The sequence below is a fragment of the Macrobrachium nipponense genome, chromosome 18, assembly GCF_015104395.2.
Source record: "Macrobrachium nipponense isolate FS-2020 chromosome 18, ASM1510439v2, whole genome shotgun sequence".
NCBI classification, from domain to species: domain Eukaryota; kingdom Metazoa; phylum Arthropoda; class Malacostraca; order Decapoda; family Palaemonidae; genus Macrobrachium; species Macrobrachium nipponense.
In genome coordinates this window covers 87,669,386-87,696,700 of record NC_087211.1, presented here as the reverse complement: position 1 = coordinate 87,696,700, position 27,315 = coordinate 87,669,386, and the positions used below count along the sequence as shown (strand labels likewise).

Below are 27,315 nucleotides of genomic sequence, written 5' to 3'. Positions count from 1 at the left end.
TTGTCTTTTCCCATATATTGCGGTTCCCCCTTGATTCCTATTTTTTCTATCTGATCTATAAGTTTGGAACCCTTTTATTTGATCATCATTCCCAGTCTCTTGGGAATACCAGGTTTCACTTATATTCATTATATCTATTTTCTTTTCATTTGGGTTAGTTCTTCTAAGTACTCTATTTTTCTTTTTGAGTTACTCGTAACTAAACCCTGCGCATTCATCACTATGATGGTTTGCGGGTTTTCTCCTCATTTAATACTGGTAGTAATAAGGATTTTCCCATGTCTCTTTCCTGTTCTGGTATGTTGTTCGTTTTTTTCATTTCCAGAAATTCTGACATTAAAAAATCCAACTTTTCCATTAATATTTGATCTTCCTTCATCATAATTATTCATTTTGTGTCTGAATCTGCAATTTCTCCGTTTCTGCAATATCCTCTTGCATAATAAATACAGTTATTATCTCTTGAGTTAGAATTTCGGAGCTGATGCTTTGAAATTTTTTGCTGACACCTCTGCATATCTCATTGGTGGTTTGCTTTTCTCTTTTACCTGATATTCTTGATTTCTCTCTTTATTTGTTTCTTTCTTATTTTGGATTTTATTACTTGGTTGGTTATTTATTTGATTATGATTCATGGCTACAGGGTGCATATATTTGCATTTTTTGTCGAACTTACATCCTTTTCCTTCTTTTAGGTTTTTACATATTTTTGGATGCAGATCTCTGCAATCATCCCCATATCCATCTAAGTATGCACATTTACCATATATTTCATAGTTTTGACATATCTTAGGATGTTTGTAGTAACATCTTTCTCCAAATCTGCAATTCCCTCTTTCAAAAGGTTGCAGATTTTGTCTTTCTTGTCTATTTTTTCCTCTTTCCCGTCAAATTGTGTAGATCTGGGTAGAGCCTCGTCGGGATTTGCTTTTCTGTTGTCATATCGTAATTTATTTATTCGTAGGTATGCTGCTTTATTGCCCTCATATGTAGTATCAATGAGTATCTCTGCATCCATACTTTTATCGTTGTTTCTTGTTGTTTTCCCTTATTTTTTTCTTTTTTCGGTCATTTGCATTTGTTTTTGTTTACTTCTCTTCCGTTTTCCTCTTCTTCTTTTTCTTCTTCTTCTTCCTCTCTCTTCTTCTTCATCCTCAACTATTTGTACATTCAATCTTGATTTAATAACATTGTCTATCCATGATAGACCATGTTTTGAACAAAAAATTCTTGTATCTTTTCTCAAATCTTGTATTACCTCAGCACACTGTGGATGGGTCGGAATGTTGCATGCAGCACATTTTCTGATTAGGTTTTGTGGATTGACTATGCTATACCAAACCTTACACAGTTTGCATGCTTTTGGCATTCTTTTTCCTAATGCATCAATTAGGATATTCACAAGATTCACCTTATTCATTTTCTTTGTCGGAATATGTTGGTTTATGTATATTTTCTTTATGAGTCTCTTGACCACTTGGATTTTATTTGGAACTTCTTCAATTATTTTCAAGATGTTTTCATTAGATTTGTTCCAGTTTGAAGGATTATATCCTTCTAATATATCTATGAATGCTTTTGTATCTTTTTGGTTAGGACTGTTGCTGATTTCATAGATGAGAAATGCCAGTTCCCTTCCTGCTACCTCATCGTATTGCGAATCTGCTAAACACGCCAAATTACGCCACCTCTTCCCGCAGTTGGAACTTACTGCCATCTTGTTCTGATTTATAGTATTACACTTGATAAACTAACTTAGAAGACGCTTTATCCTACTATTTTCACACTAATCTTATCACCGATAGTTCACGAACACTTCTAGATATTTCTCAAATTCTAGTCGTATGTTAAACTTGTGATATCTGTTGATTAATCTGACTTCACGCGGGTACGTCTCACCAAGCAAGATGAGAGAGAGAGAGAGAGAGAGAGAGAGAGAGATCAAATGAGAATTAAATTATGAAAAATGTGGGGAGAGAGAGAGAGAGAGAGAGAGAGAGAGAGAGAGAGAGAGAGAGAGAGAGAGAGATCAAAATGAGAATTAAATTATGAAAAATGTGGGGAGAGAGAGAGAGAGAGAGAGAGAGATCAAATGAGAATTAAATTATGAAAAATGTGGGGAGAGAGAGAGAGAGAGAGACCTTACAGACCTTACCTTACAGTTCGTTCGGGTTGCCCCAGGTCCCTCAGTGTGAGGCGCCTCTAATGTCTACCAGAGAGTTGCTAGTACATCTTCCGGTATATTTTGCATCTTCCAATCTTGGATGGTCTGGGATGCAGTTTAGATATTTGTCGAGCTTATTCTTAAACACATCTACGCTCACTCCTGATATATTCCTCAGATGAGCTGGCAACGCATTGAATAGACGCTGCATTATCGATGCTGGTGGGTAGTGGATTAATGTCCTGTGTGCTTTCCTTATTTTTCCTGGTATAGTTTTGGGCACTATTAATCTACCTCTGCTTGCTCTTTCTGATATTTTTAGTTCCATGATATTTTCTGTTATTCCTTCTATCTGTTTCCATGCCTGAATTATCATGTAGCGTTCTCTTCTCCTTTCTAGACTATATAATTTTAAGGATTGTAGTCTTTCCCAGTAGTCTAGGTCCTTAACTTCTTCTATTCTAGCTGTAAAGGACCTTTGTACACTCTCTATTTGTGCAATATCCTTTTGATAGTGTGGGTACCATATCATATTGCAATATTCAAGTGGACTACGAACATATGTTTTATAAAGCATAATCATGTGTTCAGCTTTTCTTGTTTTGAAGTGCCGTAACAACATTCCCATTTTTGCTTTACATTTTGCCAACAGAATTGCTATTTGATCATTGCATAACATGTTCCTATTCATCATCACACCAAGGTCTTTAACTGCTTCCTTATTTGTGATTGTTCCTCATTATTAGGTCCCCGGTCCCCAATATGCATATAGCTTTCCTTCTCTGTCTCCATAATTTATTGAATTCAAATTTATCAGAGTTAAATACCATCCTAATTTTACCTCTGCCCAATCATATACTTTGTTAAGGTCTCTTTGTAGAGCGTTCCTATCTTCATCACAAGTAATTTCTCTACTTATTCTTGTGTCATCTGCGAAACTACTCACTACCGAATCCTTAACATTACTGTCTATGTCTTCAATCATAATAACAAACAATATTGCAGCTAGCACCGTACCTTGTGGCACACCGGATATTACCTTGGTTTCATCCGATTTCTCATCGTTTGCAATAACTATCTGTTTTCTGTTGTGTAAAAATTCTTTTAAACCATCTTCCTACTTTATCTACGATATTGTGTTTTCTAATTTTCTTTGCTAATATATTATGGTCTACTTTGTCAAAAGCTTTTGCAAAGTCTAGATAAACCACATCTGTTTCATTTCAGCTTTTCATATTTTTGAATAATGTTCTCACGGTGGACTAACAGTTGGGTTTGTGTACTTTTTTCCGGGTACGAAACCCGTGTTGTCCTATATTAAACAAATTATTTATTATTAATGTTTCATAATATTTTTCTTCATTACCCTTTCAATACACTTTCATAATAGTGATGTTAGACTCACAGGCCTATAATTACTTGCCTCTAGTCTTGACCACTTTTGAAAGTAGGGTGATATATGCTAATTTGTGCTCATCATAAATCTTGCCTGTATCTACACTTTGTCTTAATAATATTGCAAGTGGCTTTGCGATAGAATGAACTACTTTCTTTAACAAAATAGCAGGGACTCCATCCGGCCCTGCAGCAGCTCCATTTTTAATTTCATTAATTGCCTGCACAATATCAGCTTCATTAATTTCTATGTCAGCTAAATATTCACTATTTCTTCCCTTACTTCTATATCATTATCTTCATTATCTATTCTAGGGGTGAATTCTCTTCTTATATCGTTCTGCCAGTATGTTGCAAAATTTCCTTTTTTTCATTCGTTAATCTCCCTTCAATTCTCAGAGGGCCTATTTCTATTCTTCTTTTATTCATCTTCTTCGCATATGAGTATAATAGTTTGGGGTTTTGCTTGATATTTAATAGGGTTTTTTCTTCCAAGTCCCGTTTTTCATTTTCTTTTGATTGTATAATCTTTTGTTCTGCATTTTCTATCTTACTTTTTAGTTCTATAACTTTCCATGCATTTTTTTCTTTTGCAAGACCTTTTTTCCACTTTCTGATTTTCTGGAAACAAGATCCTTCTGTCTCTTGGTATGCAATGAATGATGTTTACTTTTCTTCTTCGGTATATATTTTTCCACTATTTTCTCCAATATTTTATATATTATCTCCGTATTTACCCTTATGTCATCACTTACGAAAATGTTATCCCAATCTTTGTTTAATTCTTCATTAATTTCTGACCATTTTATATTTTTACTGTAGAAGTTGTATTTTCCATATCCTTCCCACTTCTTCATTTCTTGAGAGAGAGAGAGAGAGAGAGAGAGGGAGAGATAGAGAGAGAGAGAGCGAGAGAGAGAGAGAGAGAGAATGATCAAATTGAATAAATTAAATTATGAAAGCTGTGGAGAGAGAGAGAGAGAGAGATTTTTTTTTGAGAGAGAGAGAGAGAGAGAGAGAGAGAGAGAGAATGATTCAAATGGGATTAATTTATGAAAGATTGGAGAGAGAGAGAGAGAGAGAGAGAGAGAGATGAGAGAGAAGAGAGAGAAGAGAGAGAGAGAATGATCAAATTGAGAATTAAACCTTATGGGGAAAAATGTGGGGGAGAGAGAGAGAGTAGGGAGAGAGAGAGAGAGAGAGTTGGAGAGAGAGAGAGGGAGAGAGAGAGAGAGATGATAAATGAAATTGGATTATGAAAAATATGGAGAGAGAGAGAGAGAGAGAGAGAGAGAGAGGGGGGAGAGAAGGAGAGGGAGAGAGAGAGAGAGAGAAGAGAATGATTAAATGAGAATTAAATTTAAAACAAAAATGTGGAGAGAGCAGTAGAGAGAGAGAGAGAGAGAGTAGAGAGAGAGAGAGAGAGAGAGAGAGGAGAGAGAGAAAAATGATGAAAAATGAGGAAAAATGTAAAAAATAAGGAAAAATTAGGTGTGAGAGAGAGAGAGAGAGAGAGAGAGAGAGAGTAGAGAGAGAGGGTAAATATTGAAAAGATGAGAGAGATAGAGATATTAATTATGAAAAATGTGGAGTAAAGAGAAGAGAAGGGGGAAGAGAAAGAGGAAGAAGAGAGAGAGAGAGAGAGAAAGAAAAATTAAATTATGGATGCGAAGAGAGAGAAATTAAATTATGAAAATAAAGGTGAGAGATGAGTAAGAAGCAAGAAGAGGAAGTAAAAAGAAGAAGAAGAGAGAAGAGAGAGAAGAGAGAAAGAGAGAGAGAGATTGAAAGTAAGAAAGGAGGTAAGAATTAAATGATTTTGAAAAATGAGAAGAGAGAGAGTTTAAGAGAGTAGAATATGAGAGAGAGAGAGAGAGAACGAAAAAATAAGAGGGAAGGTCCACCAAGAGTAATTAGTTCGACCAGGGTGGTTAATGATCAAGGAAATAGACGCTGCAGGGTTCGTAGACTTTTAATTTTACTGGCGTTACAGCAACAGAGGTCATTGGTACCAATGATGGCACTGCATGGAGGGCCATTCCTTCTCATTGATCACCATTAAGCAACGAATGGCCAGGGTCATAAGGGTATTGAAGGCGCATGAAAACAAATAGTTTCTTCTTTTCTGTCAGGCTATGGAAGTTTTGCATTTATATCGAACAATGTCTCTTTTTATATGCTTCTATAACAGGGCACAAGGAGAAGAATTTAAATAACTCCTCTGTCTAAAGAAACATTAGAAGTTTGCAGTTACCCCCAGAAGCTTCAATTATAATTTACTTACATTTTTGCTATTTATCTATTAATTTTTCATTTAATTCTTACTTTGTAATAAGCGATCTCTTTCTTTCTGCATTTCCTATCACTGTCTGTTGCTTCCTTATAATGAACACCATATTCTTTAGAAGCTTGAATTTCATGACATTGGTCCCTGTGGGGTTTATCTTCTTCTTCTCAATAATAATAATAATAATAATAATAATAATAATAATTAATAATAATAATAATAATAATAATAATAATAATATATGGGGCAGAGGAAACAAAACACCATCAACTTCCTCAAAAATACAATGCGCCAAACTGGAATACAATACTTACAAGATCTGGAATAAGACTAGCAGAGGGTTAATATCAGGAGAGGGATCTTCCGGAGGGCGACTCACTGTCCCCACTACTCTTCGTAGTAGCCATGATTCCCATGACAAAAGTACTACAGAAGATGGATGCCGGGTACCAACTCAAGAAAAGAGGCAACAGAATCAACCATCTGATGTTCATGGACGACATCAAGCTGTATGGTAAGAGCATCAAGGAAATAAATACCCTAATCCAGACTGTAAGGATTGTATCTGGGGACATCAGGATGGAGTTTGGAATAGAAAAATGCGCCTTAGTCAACATACAAAAAGGCAAAGTAACGAGAACTGAAGGGATAAAGCTACCAGATGGGAGCAACATCAAACACATAGATGAGACAGGATACAAATACCTGGGAATAATGGAAGGAGGGGATATAAAACACCAAGAGATGAAGGACACGATCAGGAAAGAATATATGCAGAGACTCAAAGCGATACTCAAGTCAAAACTCAACGCTGGAAATATGATAAAAGCCATAAACACATGGGCAGTGCCAGTAATCAGATACAGCGCAGAATAGTGCGAATGGACGAAGGCAGAACTCTGCAGCATAGATCAGAAAACCAGGAAACATATGACAATACACAAAGCACTTGTACACCCAAGAGCAAATACGGACAGACTATACATAACACGAAAGGAAGGAGGGAGAGGACTACTAAGTATAGAGGACTGCGTCAACATCGAAAACAGAGCACTGGGGCAATATCTGAAAACCAGTGAAGACGAGTGGCTAAAGAGTGCATGGGAAGAAGGACTAATAAAAATAGACGATGACCCAGAAATATACAGAGACAGGAGAATGACAGACAGAACAGAGGACTGGCACAACAAACCAATGCACGGACAATACATGAGACAGACTAAAGAACTAGCCAGCGATGACAATTGGCAATGGCTACAGAGGGGAGAGCTAAAGAAGGAAACTGAAGGAATGATAACAGCGGCACAAGATCAGGCCCTAAGAACCAGATATGTTCAAAGAACGATAGATGGAAATAACATCTCTCCCATATGTAGGAAGTGCAATACGAAAAATGAAACCATAAACCACATAGCAAGCGAATGCCCGGCACTTGCACAAAACCAGTAAAATGGTACGAGCACCAACCTGAGGGAGTGATAGAAAACGATCACGCAAAGATCCTCTGGGACTATGGCATCAGGACGGATAGGGTGATACGTGCAAACAGACCAGACGTGACGTTGATTGACAAAGTCAAGAAGAAAGTATCACTCATTGATGTCGCAATACCATGGGACACCAGAGTTGAAGAGAAAGAGACGGAAAAAATGGATAAGTATCAAGATCTGAAAATAGAAATAAGAAGGATATGGGATATGCCAGTGGAAATCGTACCCATAATCATAGGAGCACTAGGCACGATCCCAAGATCCCTGAAAAAGAAACCAGAAAAAACAAGAGGCTGAAGTAGCTCCGGGCCTCATGCAGAAGAGTGTGATCCTAGAAACGGCACACATAGTAAGAAAAGTGATGGACTCCTAAGGAGGCAGGATGCAACCTGGAACCCCACACTATAAATACCACCCAGTCGAATTGGAGGACTGTGATAGAGCAAAAAAAAAATAATAATTAATAATAATAATAATAATAATAATAATAATTAATAATAATAATGATGATAATAAGGGGACACTACGCACGATCTCTAGATCCCTGAAAAGGAACCTGGAAAAACTAGATGCTGAAGTAGCTCCAGGACTCATGCAGAAGAGTGTGCTCCTAGAAAGAGCGCGCATAGCTAGAAGAGTGATGAACTCCTAAGGATGCAGGATGGAACCCGGAATATTACGCTATAAAAACCACCCAGTCGAATAGGATGATTGTGATAGACCACACAAAAAATAATAATAATCAGCTCAGAAAACCAAAATTTTTATGCATGATATACTGCTGATAAGTTTTCCGTAAAACTTACGTAAACTAAACCTGGACCGGATGCTACATTTTAGATCAAAGCATCTACTTCCTTTTGTAAATTTTATAAAAAAAAAAAAAAAAAAAAAAAAAAAAACTACCTCTATCTGTACATTTGAAAATCTGTTGCTATAGTAAATAATGTTATGACAATATTCATCATTGCAGTCCTTTTTCTGTGGGAGCTGTACCCCCTTCCGAAAATCCTTTAGAGTATACTCTCATGCTTTATCACTATACAGGATGTCCATAAAGTCTCAGTACCATTACAAGCTATAAATACTTGCAACGGTACTGGGACTTTATGGACACCCCGTATGATGAGGTCGCATCTAATTCGACAATGTAAAACTAAAGAGAGAAAAGCTGACTTAAAATACCACCATTATTATAAAAACGTAATATTTTTATCATGAAGTTTCTAAATCTCGTTTACGAATCTCCACCACAATTATAAAAAGAAAATAAAAAAGAAAGTGATAAACAAATGGATAAAATCCTGATGATAATTCGAAAATCTGTACAGGAAAAGGCAATGGAACGAGGTAAAAACATCGAGGGTAAATATTGCCATCAATGAATACAAACTAGTAAATTAAACGGAAAGGGTCGTCGGATAAAAAAAAAGCACATGACAAAAATGACGAGTTTCTTTTTAGGGGAACGTCAGAGCCATTTCGATATTTCATGGCTTCATTATCGCGGTTATTGTGAATAAACAAAAGCAGTACGGGTTGGTGGGGTGGGGTGGGAGGGAGGGGGTATTTCTCCTTAATTGCTGCTGATGTTTCTGGGGGACATTTGCTTTCGCCGTAATTATCGTTTTCTTCCGATTTATGAATTGTATATTTATTTTATGAAGTAATTTTAGGTGAATTTGAATTAATAAATGAGTGAATGACTCAAACACAGCGAAATTTCAGAATGTCAGCCCTTAAGACTTTGACAAGGAGGAGTTTGATTGGTTTGACAACAAAATAAATTAATAAAATCAACTGTTATGAAGTATTAGAATCTAAAGGTAAAACCGGATAGGAAACCATACAGCTGCACCAAGAAGCAATAGAGAGAGAGAGAGAGAGAGAGAGAGAGAGAGAGAGAGACGAGAGAGAGAGAGAGAGAGAGAGAGAGTGGACAGCAATGTTGGAAAAAAAATAAGTCTAAAGGCCCTGTCCACCCTAGGAAACATTGTTTGCAAAATGTGTCTGTATATATATATATATATATACATACATACATATAATATATACATACATATATATATATGTATATATATATATATATATATATAATATATATATATATATATATATAAAATGTGTGTACTTGTGTGTGTGAATGAGGGAGAGTAGCACTTGCTGACCTGGCCTGAAAAAAAAAAGTCACCTGATGGTAATACCATTCACTGCCATACCCAGGCGAGTAATAAATAATGCATTGATTGGATGATAAATTAAGCCACTAATTATATGGTATAAAGGTCTGAGCATAATGAAGCTCTATAATTCAACGGCAGGTTAATCACTTCGTTAATTAGTTGTCAGAGAAGGAATCTCTATGAACCGTAGTTCTGTAGTGTACTTTGTGATAATAATAATAATAATAATAATAATAATTAATAATAATAATAATAATAATAATAATAATAATAATATATTATTATTATATATTATTATTATTATTATTATTATTATTATTATTATTATTATTATTATTATTATTATTTTCATCCACTACGTTTTACCTATTTTTTTCAAAATGACTGGAAGACTAGAATTTCCGCATTTATCTCCATAGATCTCAGAAACGTGATAGTCTGAAGTCTCTAATGTTTAGGTTAATTGTCTGGACATAAAGCCCTGATTTACAAGAATTTTTTTTTTTATTATCCGATAAATATGTTGTTGGTAAAATTAACTTTTGTTATATTACATATAGATATATATATATATATATATATATATATATATATTTACACATATATATATATATAATAGGTGTTAAAAATTAGCAGTTAAAGTCCCTCTAGATCTGTAAAATGAAAAATAGGAACCTTTCGATCTGAATAGTATAAAAAAAAAAAACCTGAATATTGTATAGGTGAATGAAATTTTGTTCTTCACTTACTTTAGAAACAAAAAAAAATAAATGAATGATTCAGGTATTCAGGTCAGAGGAAAGACCCACTTCTTTGACTGTCTGCGTCACAGAGAAGATTGAAATACCTAGACCCAAGGTCCTTTAAATATACCCCGAGTATATTTAAAGGACCTTGCCTAGACCTAACTGCACAGGTGCTACAGATTCGACAAGATACCAACGCGACATCACGTCATACAAAGGGCATACTATCAAGAGGGCAATTCCATGCTTCCCTTGGTGTAAGAGATATAACAGTATCTACAAGGTGACCTCCAGGATTTGTTAAGGAAGTAATCACTCTCTGTAAAAGCTTCTGTATATATAATATTGCAGAGCGACGCTGATATAGCACTATGGCTTATGAGATCGTTAGAAGCCGCTAGACCCATTACTCCCCGCGGTGACGAAAAGTGATATAGAATATGTGGTGCGCTGAAAGCAAGGCTATTTATTAGCTGTTAGTGCTTCGTTCTTCCAGTATTTCTTGTCCTCTTCTTTTCTCGTTAATATAGTAGAAGACAGGATGGAAGGGGAGTTTTAGATAAGTGTTAATGAACCTCCCTTCTTGAATAAAGATTGAATGTTGTTCGTTTGTATGGTGTTTTTACGTTGCGTGGAACCAGTGCTTATTCAGCCACGGGACCAACGGCTTTACGTGACTTCCGAACCGCGTCGAGAGTGACCTTCTATCATCAGAAATACACATCTCTGCATTCAATGGAATGCTCCAGAATCGAACTTGCGGCCACCGAGGTGGCAGGCAAAAACCATACTAACCACGCCATTGAGGCGCTAAATGAATGTTGTGAAATTTTTCAAGTGAAGACGCAATGCATCACTACCTTACATGGTCTAATACATATAGCTTCTTACATTAACCTTGCTACCATAAAGCAATTCACCTCATACTTTTTTTTATTTTTATTAGAAAAATACAATAACATCATGCTATTTACATATTTTTACAATTTGCAGTTAAGTGGTTATCAAAAAAGCTTAGTTTTACATTTACATTTTCATCAATATATACCTTACCAGTCTTTTAATAATTTTAATCATTTTTCTGCCAAACTTTTTTCATATTTTTATTTTACAATTCACCTTGTAGTTGTGTATTTCTCTTCTTTCTGTTTTTGTTTTTTTATATGATCTTCTATCATTTCTTTCAAATAAACGCCTTATTCTTTGAAAGCTTGAATTTGTAGGCTTGTTCCATATGAATAGGGTTCATCTTTTGAATAATAATAATAATAATAATAATAATAATAATAATAATAATAATAATAATAATAATAATAATATGGTGGCAAACCTGCATAATAGGGAACAGAAGTGAACTGCAGTATTCAGGAAACACAAAAGACATCACAGAGTTCCAGGTCTGTGCTATACTTCTCTCTTCTCTCTCTCTCTCTCTCTCTCTCTCTCTCTCTCTCTCTCTCTTCAGTGCCCTCCGATTGATACGAATTCCGAGTCACATACTGCAAAGAATTGCAGATGTGAATAGTCGTGATAATTCACCATCCATTTAATTTATCTTATGGGCTTACTTAGTTGTTGAATATTGCAAACCGGGTGTGCAAAGGCTTTGCAAAGCAGTATAGCCTAAACTGTGCTTTGCGTGCATATATGAAACGTTAGGACAAATGTTCTGAACTAAAACACGCAACAGTTACTAGGCTGTTTGTGAATTTATGGAGGTTACCGGAAAATAAACACTTACCTAAAAACGGGCGTCTCGTTATCTTAAGAGAGAGAGAGAGAGAGAGAGAGAGAGAGAGAGAGAGAGAGAGAGAGAGAGAGAGGGGGGGGGGGGGGGGGGGGGGGGGGGGGGGGGGGGGGGGGGGGGGGGGGGGGGGGGGAGGCTGCAAGCATTTACTGACAGCTGCTGCTAATATGATTCAGTCGATTATTTAGATTCTCTTCACTCTAAGATAACGAATTATTCTGAAGCCATTCCTCTGAATTTGAATGTCAATTAGCTGCTAATGTTGTACTTTTATTATCATAATTGTAGCTGTTATTTTTGTTGCTAACCAGCGCAAATACGGACAGCTAAGTTACATATTTATTGCTAGTTGGATCGTCCTATTTTTCCCTGTTAACTGAGCCGTTTGGCGTCAGAAACAAATGAGTAACCCGCTTCGTTGAAAGGTCTATACTTTCTCTTACAAGAAGTCATATAACGAAGACAACAGCGAGCTAAGGAATTCCTGGCGCTAGAAGCTAAGAGCTTAGACCAGACAAGACAGACAAGACAAAGTCGAAGCTTGCATTAGGCTGATACAACATAGCAAAAATAAAGCATTCGCCGTTCGGCCTGAATATAGTTACAGAAAAAGAATAACTAGAATAATTTTAAGTCAATGAGATAATATTTTTAAAATATGTCTCGGCTAAACAAGAGACAGCAACTGTCGGAAACTGTGTCTAGTGAAGAAATCTCTAGTACTAGTTGTTTGCCGCTTTCTGGCTGCCTGGATTTTAATAAAAAAACCGTCGGGTCCATGACCAACGTCCAGGTTCCGATTTATCCGCCACCTGGAATGACATACATCCCTAGCTCACCATCTGCTTTGCACAGAAGTCTTCTGGGGCTACAGCAGGCTGGATCACCAGAGGGTTTGAACGGGTTTTCGCCCCAGTACCCCTACCCCGTTGGTTTTCTTGCTGACTACAGTCCTGCACCATTTGCATCCTCTGAGGGGAACGCCCCACAGGCATCGCGCAAGGGGCCAAAGAGGAAACTTCGATGTAATGCAAAAGCAGCTTCTTCTTCAGCCACGAGGAAGTTACCTGGTAAGAATGTGAGACAAAAGGTTAACAACTCTCATGGCCGCCTTAAAAAAGGCGGATTAAGAAGGCCCTCGACATCGGGTGGATTCGACGTGGCCAGAGATAAAATTCGTGGAGATATTGACGGAAACCCCCCAGTAACGACAGCTGGTAATCGCCCTGACACTATCATCGACCCAGCCATTGCCTCTGCTGCATTTAGACAGCCTCTAAATTCATCCATTTTAAGTCCTAATTTTGGTTATAATCCCTTTGAAGTGTATGACAGCCGGCCTCCAAATGAATTTCGGGACAGACATCATAAGAATCAAGAGGAGAGAGGTTACGGCAATGGAAATGACCTTTCAGGCCCTTCAACAAGTAATTTCCCATCGTTGGGTTCATGGTACGACGAGGAAGCCATCCGTATCGCTGGAGAAGGCCCTTCTGTCAGTAACGCCCTTGGTCCTCTCCGGCTGAATGAAGCATCTCATCTTGCTCCTCGAGGGTATCCTGATATTTTATCTCGGAAGGGCGCTAGCCTTCACACACGCAGCAGGATTACTAAACCATCCTCCCGTGAAGGTGTTAAACGTTTTCCTCACAGAATCCAGGACCCGCTTGGCAGCACATACGAGATACAGCCAGAAAACGGTGTCCGTGGTCAAATAAATATAGGGGAATTGTTGAGGGAGATCTCCAACCAAAGGGCCAATTCCTTTGCAGGAATACCAAAACATACCTCTCCAGCTATCGGCGAAGAGAGCTTCGGGGTATTCCAGCCACGATTATTCTGTAATCTATGCAAGCAAACGTTCCGGTCTCTCGTAGAACGGTATGTCCACTATCGAGTAATCCACCGAATATTGTTGTCAGACCGAGATACCTTTGTTCCATTGTTCAACCTCCGTGACCTCGCCGACATAAGTCGCGTAACAGGATTTGGGGCAAGGGGCTATATACCCTTAAATAAGCAAGGCCTGGGGAGTGACCTTGCTATTCCAATTATCAGTGCAGACATTGAAGGTTACTATCCGAATTCCTTAGACTCTTGGAATGCAGTAGGTGCTCTTGATTTCGGTATTGCAAAGAGTCTTGCATTTAAGTAAGTTTGTGTCCAGATTATTAAAGGAGGATGTCACTGAATTCATGTTATGATTTTTCATTAGATTTCGACTTGGTAATAATTTACTTGAATAATTCGAAAGAAATTTTTTTTTCTTTAAACTAGACGAGACGAAATTGTCTTGTAATTATTTAACAATACAGGAATCTCTTTTGTTTTTAGTATAATTTAGAAGGAAAAAATTTTTTTCTTCTGTAATTTTAAGTAACTTTTACGAGTTTTAATGTACCGTTGACTGTAAGTTACAAATGTGTGTAAAACCAAATAAGTCAAAATTGTTTGCTTATATAGTAGAAACTTCACAAATTTATTCTTTCTATAAAGTTATGTATTTCTTCAAGCCATTTATGTAAGGTATTGTACACAAAATAAATAACAACCATTGGAACCAAACGCTCAGTTTTTGTTTTGACTCCTTTATAAGTACTCATAGGAACCATTTTTGTTCCGGGTGAAATGCTTTTATTATTATTAATGTGGCCGCATGGAATAAGTAAAATTGCCATGATCTTTCTTAGTATGTTTTCCCAATACAGAATATCCTCATATAATACAGAATCTTCGTATAAAGCAGAATATGAATTAAGATAATTCACAATGAAATAAAATTTAACAGAAAAAAAATTTAGTGCGAAATAAGTATACGTTGTTTAAAACGATAACTGAGTGAGTTCTCCAAAAGAGACGAGAAAAATAAGTAATGGTGTCACTTCTCAAAACCTTGATTGAAATCTTGTGAAAGCTAAATGTAAATAATACAGTATCACTGTACTTAAATAACCTTTTAAAATAAGGTAAACACTGATGTAAACTGCGCAGGCCATTGTGGCTTTCGATGACACAAAGGCCTAACCTCTATGGTGGGTTAGGTTAGATGTACTCACTGGTTAATTTCCATTTATGAATAAATATGCAACTATTGACCTAATTTCCATATAAGAATAAATATGGAATTAACCTAATTTACATATATGAGTGAATATGCAACTATTGACCTAATTTCCATATAAGAATAAATATGGAATTTACCTAATTTACATATATGAATAAATATGCAACTATTGACCTAATTTCCATATAAAAATAAATATGGAATTGACCTAATTTACATATATGAATAAATATGCAACTATTGACCTAATTTCCATATATGAATAAATATGGAACTATCGACCTAATTTCCATTTATGAATAAATATGCAACTATTGACCTAATTTCCATATAAGAAATATGGAATTTACCTAATTTACATATATGAATAAATATGCAACTATTGACCTAATTTCCATATATGAATAAATATGGAACTATCGACCTAATTTCCATATATGAATAAATATGGAACTATCGACCTAATTTCCATATATGAATAAATATGGAACTATTGACCTAATTTCCATACAAGATTAAATGTGGAACTATTGACCTAATTTCCATATAAGAATAATTATGGAACTATTGACCTAATTTCCATATAAGAATAAATATGGAACTATTGACCTAATTTCCATATAAGAATAAATATGGAACTATTGCCCTAATTTCCATATATGAATAAATATGGAACGATTGACCTATTCATAAAACTGGGTTGCACAGGCTAGTCACCCTGTATCACTGAGCGTTATTGCCTGCAAATCTTTCACGAAGACCTAATTTTTTACTAAGATAATTGTAAGATTACTGCTATTACATTCTGTAGCAGCTACCAATAATTTTTTTTTAAATAGTTCTACACTCAGAACAATGAGAAACTGCATAATGTTCTTACCAATGTCTAACTATAATGAGAAACTGCATAATGTTCTTACCAATGTCAAACGATAATGAGAAACTGCATAATGCTCTTAGCAATGTCAAACTATAATGAGAAACTATAAAATGTTCTTACCAATGTCAAATAATAATGAGAAACTATAAAATGTTCTTACCAATGTCAAACTATAATGAGAAACTGCATAATGTTCTTACCAATGTCAAACGATAAATGAAATTTTAGCAACGAAAAATAAATGGAAATAAAAGTAAACTTATATTCTCATGAGGATGGAAAATATACATAGAGAATACAAACGAGACATTCAATGACGTCTTCACAGCTGTCAAGGAATGGGTGTCATTTAAGCAACGAAAAAATGAATGGGAGTAATATTGAATTTATATTTTTCTGGAGTGCAAGTAACCACGTGATAGTCAGGTGAGTATATTAAGAGTAATGCTAATCAAGGAGGTTAAACCTAACTTCTTTGACCTTAGTCCATATAATTCGCGAAGTGAGGCTTACTGAACTTCGTCTATGAAGAACTGTAATGGCTATAATTGCTATACTGACTGGTTAAACGTTCTACAAAAAGGTATCACAAGAGTAAGATTAAGCACCCCTTTTATTAATGAAATAGCAGTAACGCAAAATACCCTGGTGCAGTTTCAACAATTTTAAGTCGTTTTATTTTTTATGTTCAAGTACTTCTACTTTCATTTCCGCCAACAAATGTAGGGGGTTTGCAGTGTTTATCTGATAGATCATCCAAACAATTTCTCAAAAAAACATATATCAACACATTTCAACGAAATCATGGAAGATTTGATTACGTTTTGGAATGAAGCCAGAAACGGAACTATATTATATCTAACAATAATAATGTAATAATAAAACTATAATAATAATAATAATAAACATAATAAGATAATAATATAATAATAATAATAATAATAATATAATAATAATAATAATAATATAATAATAATTAATTATTATTATTATTATTATTATTATTATTATATTATTAATTATTATTATTTATTATTATTATTATTTATTATTACTATTAATCATTTGTCCATTCATTATTATTAGTTATTTTCATTACTTGATTATTATTATTATTATTATTGAGTAATAAATAAATTGGGAAAATAGCCAAACAGCAGTAAGGTAAGTAGGCATACATACATACATATATATATATATATTATATATATATATATATATATATATATATATATATATATATATAATATATATATATATATATATATATATATATATATATATATATATAAAAGCACCGCCCATTTCCCTTTAAACTGGGCTTGACTGGGTACTTAAATCAAGTGTCCTTACATCTATATACCTTAGCTATTCAACCGTTTTGGTCTCGAACGAGTGATCACTTGCTAAGTCCCAATTACGAACTTATCCTCTTCAAAATACCGAAAATGACCCCTGTCCTTCATTTCTGCCCGAGTTAACGTCTTGTAGGTGAACGAAGGTCCGGTACATTTACTTAGACGACCCGACTGTGTTCTGACTCTCCAGCGAAATATCTAGGTTTGGCTCTTGGTTTGGTTTTGTCTGTGTGATTATGCTTTATTTGTGACTTTATGATTTTATAAGTTCTGGTTATCTGCTGTTTCTATAGTTTTATTAACCATTTCCTTGCTTTAATCTTTATGATCTGGTCAAGTTTCATTATCTTTATCATTATTTAAGTTTCGTTTCTTTCAACGTTTTACGACGGTGGTTTTATCATTTACGTATGCCATGTAATTTATATGGCTCTAGAGCATTGATATAAATTTTTATTATTAAAACTTAAATCCACTGGTTCTTTAGTATTGGTAGAAAATACTTTATCTTATCCGTTAGACTTAAGTTTAACATGTTAATGTTGGGGCATTGATGAAATAAATTTTTATTAAAACTTTAAATCCACTGGTTCTTTAGTATTGGTAGAAAATAACTAAATTTAAATTTTAAATTAATTTTAATTTAATTTCTTAATCAATAAAATCTGTTAAACTTTTAATATATTAACTTAATAATATAACATCAAATCCAGTACATACGGTGCTGGAATTCCTGGAGACTTTTAACCCAGTGTCGAGAATTTTCGTTTAACTTTTTGGTTTAAAATTCGACTTTGGTTTAATGTTACTTTACTTCAGTAAAATTAACCCAGCTTCAGTAAATTCAAGTGAACTGAAAGTTAGTTTAATGTAACTTTGCTCAAGTAAATTTGTGTGGGATTCTTAAATTTGAGCTGATGTCCAAAGTAACTTTTAGTTTAACATTATTTTAACTATTTTTCAGATTCTCCAGAATGTCTCGCAAATCAGACTTACTGAAAGTCCACGTCCTGATCTATCTTATTCTGTATGCGTGTGACATAGCTTTCCATACTCACTACTTCACATGGATGTATTACATATGCTGGGTAATATTTCTTTTAGTGTGTTGGTAAGAAACTAAGTCTACTTTCCTTTTAGTCTCCTTTGATAGTTTTTTTTTTTAGGATTGGGCAGGTTAGGTTAGACTTAAGATATTAAGACTTTAGACCTTGAGATAGCTGGAGCTTCAAATTGCAGTTAAATTTTTGGTCTACTTTAAATTTTTGGTCTACTTTAAATTTTTGGTCTCATTTTTTTTACTAGCACTAAGTGCAGAATATGTATGTGAATATAGTTTTGACTTGGTGAAAACTGATTTATAAGTGGACGTATATATTTTTATGACCAATTTGTACGTTTTTTTTTTAGAAAGTGCACATTTTGTATGTGAATATACATAGTTTGGACTTGCTGAAAGTGTTTTTTTAGTGGACCTCGATCCTTTTATGAAAAATCTTTACTTTGTGAAAGCATTTTTTTTTTTATTAATTTTTTTTTTTTTTTTTTATATTTTTTTTTTTTTTTTTAAGTGGACCTATATCCTTGTATGACAAATTTTGACTTGGTGAAAGCAGATTTTTTTAAGTTGGCCTATTTACTTTTATGACAAATTTTGACTTTTTATGCCAAAATTTTGACTTGGTGAAAGCAGAATTTTTAAGTGGACCTACATACTTTTATATTAAGGTTTGACTTTGTGAAAGCAGATTTTTAAGTGTACCTATATAATTATATGACTAATTTTGACTTTGTGAAAGCTGATATTTCAAGTAGACTTACAACCTTTTATGACATTGTTAGTAAATAGTGAACTGGCTTTCTGTGCCTAATTACTTTCGTATAAATCCCTTATTGGACATAAATACATGGCCTTGTTTCTCTTAATGACATTGTAATATCGCCCTTATCTCTTATATCAGGATGATCCCAGGAGTGTGATACCAGGAGTGTGATACCATCATTTGCTTATCGTCACAAGGACGATAACAATAATCCCTCGATAATGTATATAGTTTTTACCCCATATAAACGAGGAAGACGAGATTTCCAACGATGGAGAATTCGCTGGTGAAAGTGTTTTGGGGAAAGAAGTACTAATTTTACTTGGTTTTAACAAACTGATATTGATTTTAACAAACTGATTTTATGACACTTTCTAATGGACGCAGAATAAGATGGGGAATTTAAACTCAATTTTACGGATTTTTATTTTTTACTCTTTATGCTATGACACTTTCTATTTGGCGTGGTATTAGATGTGGGTTCACGGGCATGTCCACACGCTGTGACTCGCAGTATTACAGAATATTCAAAGAATTTGTTTTATACTAGCTGTATTTTGCTCTATACTTTTATCTGTATTTTCTTGGTTTTTAAATTGTTTCAATGACTGTTCATTAAGTTCTATGATTGGTTCATTCAAAATTCTATCTAGATGTTAAGATTATTGTAACTTAAACTGCTTGTATGTTTTTATGAACTGTTTTTGACTAATAAACTTAATTTGCGTTAATTCTTTTGATTAATTGACAATGGTTTTGGGTGTTTTTGTATATATATAATTGAGAAGTTTGTCAGTGCCTACAAAAAAAATATCTTATAGTTTGCAGAACTTCAATGCAAACATTTAAGTCTAGAAAAATTAAAATGGTGACATTTTTATAAAATTACTTGTGCATAATAAATATTAAATGCATATAATGTATCTTATATTTAGTGTTTACGACATTCTCTTCTAAACTGGTAACTGTGGACAAAAATTGGACCTCGCTAATTATCTTAACTAAAATCCCTTCTACCGCAACCTGGTCTCTGAAATACCCTGGTCTTTCGGTTATAGTACTCTTAAAGTGCAAGTGCGTAAAACAAATCAACGAAATTAATAAATGAAACTGGTTATTATCCTAAGGCTTAAATGAAAATATCACAATGTGATAACTAAAACTAGTTATTATCCTAAGACTTCAATGAAAATGCCAAAATGAGGTTTTTAAATTTAGTTTGTGTTACGCCAGCAAAAGCTCTAATTATTTTCTGCTTTTCTTAGCTTTCCCTTTTTAGCCTATTTGGCCAAAACAAACATTGCCCATTCCCGTAGGGGGCAGGGACGCCAGCTCAATTCCCTGTAGGTATTACTAAATTATCTTTGCAGGGTCCCATCGACTCAGCCGCAAACACTTTAGTTCCTTTTACTGTAGCACCTTTTGTATTTTTGTTTTTTTCTTTCCATCTTAACGTTCCACTCTCTCCTTAGCAACTTTTAGAGCAAATTCCAGCCTTTCCTCATGATACACCTTTTAAACCCTTTCCTGTCAACGTTTCAGCGCTGAATGACCTCATAGGTCCGTGCTCGGCGCTTGGCCAAAATAGTTAATTCGATTCAAACTGTTGAGCAACGAGAGTTCCATAATGCTGTACCCCAAGAACATTCAAATCTTTAAGGCAATAGTCTAGTATGCCGACATAAAAAACTGCTGAATGTTGAAGGATAAGATAAATAAAAACGTGACTAGGATATGATACAAGAACGAGACATTAACAAAAAAATTCCTGCGAGCGCAAGATCACATTAATCTGGCATCGGTAACAGGAGGAACCTGAGGTAAAAACATATATACGGTTTCTTAGTCCATATTAATCAAACTAGATTTGTATTGGAAGGGAATGAGAAATATCCATTGTCTCTGGGTATGATATAATAATTTATAAAGAGGAAATGAGGCTACGGATATATAGCTCTCCTGGCAGATAAATACTTAGGTGACTAATACGGTAGATGGCTGGCAATATCGAAGTACAGACACTGGAAATAATGCTTAGGCATTTGGCGCACTACTTTTTCTCCATCTCTCACTCTTAACATTTTTCCAAGTACCTGTTGCTTTTGTATATTTTCGTCGCATCTCGGATCTCGTCTGATATAGAAAGTTTGTTTTTGTATATTTTTTTAATGTAGAAATTGGGCCAAAGCCCACGCGCTGGAACTCGTGATGCTGTCCCGTTACCCAAGTACTTCTTTTCCAGTAGACCGATGTATATACGATGACTATACGATGACTATCTAATAATTAAAGTTCCAGCGGTTCCCAAACTGGGGGCCATGCAGCAGAATGCAGCGTCCCATAATCTGAGGATAAAACCAAAGGATTTTAATGGGTAGGGAGTCGGTGGCGACAACTTACAGGGTGGGCAGCGGGCTATGGACAAGTATCCTGTATGGATATTGGGTAACGGCCCGAAAAAGTTTGGGGACCACTGGTTAAGGTTAAGACTATAAAGTACGGTGTCTAGACATTCAAATAATTTCGAATAAAGGTGCAGAAGGTTTACGATGTTGATCTTCTATGAAGCTGCACTGTATTGAACCTGAAGTACTCAGCTAATTTGTCGGGTGCTTTTAATTTCAACTTTAGCGTGGCAATGAGCTGATAATCACTGACGACATCTGCTACCCTGTAGCTGCCAACTTTCCACAGCGTTCTTTTTCTATAGTAAATGGCTATGTGATCTAAGTGATTCCCAGGACAACCGTCTGGAGATTTGCAACTGTACTGTCCTCATGCTGGAAGATGTTCTCCCAATCATGAAGTTAATTTAACCCATTTTCTGTTTACAGTCATCCTATAATATCCTCCATACCTTTATTGTTCCCACCAACCTTGGCATTCATAAATCAAACCGTAATTCATAGCTTATTCTGGTATCTCACCCATAATATTCCGCAGTTCTCATCAAAGGTCATATCTGATTTCTTAAAAGTTCTTTCGTTGCTGCATAGCGTACTCTTTTGATTTAAACCTCGCAAGCTAGTCTCCTATTCACTATCATTCGGTGCCTTTTTTTGCACTTGGTTTTAAGAAAAAACCTTTCTTCAACCGCCATTTCATTTGCTCTCCCTGAATAAACACAGTCTTTCTTTTCCCCATACCTTGTTAGTACGATTCACCACAAAGATGTCCTGCCCACATTTCTGTTGCATCTTTGCATATAGGTTCAGAGTTCCTACACTACAGTTCCTTATACCCAACTCGACGTATTTATAAAAGGACAATCTCGACACCAGAGCCCCAGATGTAAAGCATGTTTGTACTCGACTGCAGTTTGAATAGACTGCAGTTTGAATAACTATCGATTATCATTAAGTTTTAATACAGTATGCAAAACCTTAGGTTCCAACTATGCTTACTGGAATATAATGGTTTTATCTAGTTATCTAGTTATATTTTTGCGTGTTAATTTCCAAATATATGAATATTTCAAATATATGGATACTTCAGAGGTCAATTTGCACGGAGGTACGAACAAACTCGGAGACAGACGGGAGATACCACCAAACCATGAGGACCCTCTGAGCCCTAGGTAGTGTTTAACAACTTTAGCAACGTGAAGCTTTTTAGCCTTGAGTGTCCTAATATTGTAGGTAACATTAACAGCGCTTATCTAAATATCAACAACTTGTTTTAGAGTCACGATGTCAGTTTATAATAAATTTTTACTTCACGGCAGTCACTTCAGCCTTTGCAATCAATATTTAACAGTGCTTCACAAGATTTCATAAATGGGTTGATATATACTTTACTAATAAATCCGATACATTGAACCAATACGTCCAACCAATTGGACATTGTTTGAAGTCATGAGGAATTACAAAATATTAGTTTTAAAAATGTGCTATTTATTTTCCATTGAACAATACACAAATACCTTCAGGTTTCCACTACTATAGACTTTCACCTTGGTAAATGTAAAATTTAAGTGACTACTATAGACTTAAAACTTTGGTGAAATTATAAATTAAAACTGTCACGATATGCAGTTATGAAAACACCCAAAAAATTATGCTGGGAGATAGTGATTAAGAAATTAGTAAGAAACTAAATGAAAAACAGATTGGGGAAATGAAAAAGATTCGTTACGTCCAAAGCATTAATGTATTTACCTCCAGTATACATGTATCAGTCAGCCATCGTTACAATCTCAAGTTTAGTACGAATAAACTTCAAATAGATCAAGTTTTGTAACTTTAATACTAAAACAGAGACGGACAAGTCCATAAAAAACGTAAAATAAAAAAAAAGAAGTCCCACCGTAATAAACAACTTTAAACAAGTTTTATTTTAGCAGGCGTGTGGGAACTTCGGAGGCCATTAGGGGAATTTGAGGCCTTAAATGATTTAAATGAATAAAATACTACGGACTATTAGAATAGCAGTCTAGAACGTATAAAAATATCTCAATTTAAGTCTTAAAATAACAACCAGTATGAAGTTCTTTAGTTATCCAGCGAACTAAGCTAAAAAAAAAAATAAAAGAAATCACAATTTCTGTCTTAAAACAACTATGGACACAAAAATCTCTCAATATATAGCCAAGTCCAGTATTTTCTAGTTTGCTAGTTTATTGAACATTCGCAGCAACGAAAACTTTTAAATGAGAGTTTCAAATGTCGTAAAATGCCTGCAATTCCTAACAACAACAACCAAAATCATCTTCATTATCAGCAGCTGCAGTAGTCTTCAAAGGTCCATCAACTCAGGGTTACCGCCATCGGCGGGTTCCTGGTCGCCATTGCCGGGAACGGGAACGGGAACAGGAACAGCTGCAACAGGAACACCAGCAGCGATGTCATTCCCACCGTTCCCTTGCAGCAGTCTCAGAGCATCGTTCTCGGCCTTCAGCAAGTTGTACTGCAAGCGCAAACCGAACATCTTCCCCTTCAGTTCCATGATCTCCTCCTGGACGCAGGACTTCAGACGGGATATGGCGAGATCGACGGTGTCGTCTATCTTCTTCTCTATGGACGCAACGGCGCGCTCCCCTTCGCTTCCAGAAAGTCTTCCTCTTCCAGGTGCTCTAGGCATTGTTCCTAGTTAGCTAACTAAGACACCGGAAAACACGTCTGTGGCGATAACTCCCTTAGGCTTAGGTTCTCTAATGTCTCCTGGGAACAAAATATCGCTCGACTCTTCGACTGGGTCTAGCAAACTTATAACTGAAGACTGCGAAACACTGAACAAAATGTCGACTTATTTACCCAGCGTACGGTATTTTGAGATCAAGCCAATGGTCTATTTCGTCGTAATTGCTTGTTTAAGGTCAATCAACTTAAGCTGACCATTTCCTAAGTTTCTGGATCAAAGACATATTATATCTAATACTGAAGATATAGTTATTTGTGCCAATTTATCATTGATATTGTTTCAAAACCTTGTATATATTAACCATAGCTATTTAATTCAAAATGTTCAGCCGAGAAGATGCAAATTTGCTAATCCATTACTAACGTTTAGAATCTTTCTAAAATAACTTGATTAATTTCCCTGGACGATAAGAGTTTCTTCATTTGTTATTTAGTAAACTGTTGGACGATGAATTTCATACTTGAAACAAACGAATAGATAAATTCAATCAAATGTTGGATACTGACGTTTTTTTTAATGTGGAACCAGCAGCTATATAGTATTTCCAGGTAACTGCTGGACACGAACATATGTTCATCTGAAGCCAGCGAGTTGTTGGTCGATTCCCATTCTAGCTGCCAAAATATAATTGTTCTTTTGAAAAAATAAATCAAAATCACAAAGGATGTATATTAAATGCAGATATACAAGCAGTATATCTAAGTATGTAACTAAATAATGTTTAAACTATACGTTTTGATTTTTATTTATATTGTTTTTGTAGCAAAATGTTATCTGAGTTTGTATTTATATTATCGTATTAAGATAACTATTCAAATCATGTAAATTATTGAAATGCAATTTTATTTCTATAATAAATGATAAAAAACTAATTTTTTCAAGTCTAATAATGGTTTAAATGGGGCTTTTCAATGGCCTTCCTTCGCCTTGTTTGTCGTTGATGTTTTATTTATAAATAAATAAATCAATTATTTTCAATGATGGGATAAAAGTTAATATGAGAATGTCACCGGTCTATCACAACAGAAGAATAACTAATAACAATTGTATTTACACAATCATTATTATTATTAGATTAGATGTACAGTCACTCATATAAGTTCATGGATGCCCGGTCACGCCTTTCTGGATGACAGGTGTCTGGGAGTGCGAAACTGGCCAAATGTTCCTCTACCTAACTCTGCTGTAGAAAGTTTCCGTGTGTGAACGTCCTACGTCACTATACAGACCCGTTGTCCAGAAAGGGGTTGGATGAATTCAGCTTTATGCCCAGAGGCATCCATGAACTTATATGAGTGACTATACCCACTACCGTCAAATATTGTGGAAATATGAGAGGATCTTAAATGGAAATACCGATCCAAAAGGACGGTACGAACCATCGGTGATGAGAGAGATGTTCTCGGATTGAAGGATGGAAGGTCTATAATAAAAGCAGACGAAAATAAGTAAAAATAAAGAATAGAAGAAAATGAATTAATGCACTTTGCAAAGCAACTGTGCGGATTATATATATATATATATATATATATATATATATATATATATATATATATAATATATATATACAGTAAAACTGAAGGAAATTGAGAGTACGTAAGTTTGAAGGGTGTAAAACAGGAGGAAAACCTCTATAAAATAATTGTTATGAGAGGGTAGATAGCCAGATGAAAGGAAGACAATATGAATGGGGGTACTATAAAAGGAATGAAAGGGGTCGTAGCTATGGGCCGAAGGGACGCAGCAAAGAACCTTTAGTAATGCCTACAGTGCACCCTGTGAGTTGCACTGACAGCACTACTCCCCTACGGGGTTTGAACATTGAAAGGATGGGGGATGGGGGAATAAGGATAGATTCTATTCCGAGGGAAGTCATTCAACGCCCCTTGGAGATGGGAAGATTGTCGAAATAAAATTGCAATTCTGTACAAATTATCCAGGTACAGGACGCGGATATTACGGGATAACCCACGCTCATAGTGCGTTGTACATGTTTATTACGGGGGATATGAGGTTCGCTATCAATTCCCAGGGTAAACATTTCACAAAGGGGTCTCTCCATAAAAGGAAATATATATATATATATATATATATATATATATATATATATATATATATATATATATATATATATATGTTCGTTATTGCTGCTCCCTTCCAGTTCCCGGAATGACTCCATCAATCAACTTCTGCCCATTTCCGTTTTCTTACTTTTCCTGATCTCTCGTTATCATCCCCTTTATAAGTTTGCCGTTTTATGTATATATATATATATCCTGGTACCCGGAATTTCTCGCCTAGAAATCAATTCTCTGAAATGACTATTGAGCGGATATAACAGAAGATTGTAACGTGAGCCAGCTTTCAGTCGTTTCTTCGGTTTGCAGTTTTACCAGATTTCGTCATCATTTTCGTTTTGCTGCCATTGTCGGTATAGTAAATTCACATCAAACGTGCATCTGCCGTCTAGGCCAGTCCCTTACGACGCTCCTGATTGCCTGTTGATAAGTCAATCACATAGCTGGAAGCTCTCTCCAGAGTTCACATAGACAGGATGTATGTTCCATCTCTTTTGAGAGATACGTCTTTCAAAAGTATCCCTCAGGAGAGGTGGAGCATACATCCTGCCTATGTGAACTCTCGAGAAAGACTGAGAGTTTTCAGCCCTGTCATTGGCTTATCAACAGCCAATCAGGAGCGTCGTAAGGGACTGACCTAGGCATCAAATGCACGGTTGATGTGAATCTACTATAGCATAATAATCCCGTAAGGCCTAACTGCAACTTCTTTCATTCATTAACCGTACCTCCTTTGATATTCTCTTTCTTCCATCTTACTTTCCTACCTCTCCTCACAATTGTTTCTTAGTGCATCTGCGAGGTTTTCCTCCTGTTACACCTTTCAGACCTTCTTACTGTCTATAATATTTCCCTTTCAGCGCTGAATGACCTCGTGGGTCCCAGTGCTTGGTCGCAGGTCCAAGTTTTATATTATAATGTCTGCTGACAGTATGATATCTGGCCTGGTGAGCAGTCCACC

General features: G+C 35.4%; 1 protein-coding gene and 1 long non-coding RNA gene across 2 annotated transcripts in view; one reads left to right on the top strand and one right to left on the bottom strand.

Annotated features, from left to right (window-relative positions):
* The first annotated feature begins 17,380 nt into the window (after nt 1–17,380).
* On the top strand, nt 17,381–19,868 carry LOC135197320 (uncharacterized). Its single transcript, XR_010310591.1, has 3 exons — nt 17,381–17,516; nt 18,279–18,425; nt 19,276–19,868. It is a non-coding gene; the product is annotated as an uncharacterized LOC135197320 (long non-coding RNA).
* A 3,771-nt stretch (nt 19,869–23,639) lies between these two features.
* The window catches only part of LOC135197319 (uncharacterized), a 24,442-nt gene continuing 20,766 nt past the window's right edge, over nt 23,640–27,315 (bottom strand). Inside the window, exon 2 of the mRNA XM_064224461.1 lies at nt 23,640–24,890. Coding sequence (XP_064080531.1) covers nt 23,872–24,216 — 345 coding nt within the window. The 5' untranslated portion in view covers nt 24,217–24,890 and the 3' untranslated portion in view covers nt 23,640–23,871. The remainder of the gene's footprint in view (nt 24,891–27,315) is intronic.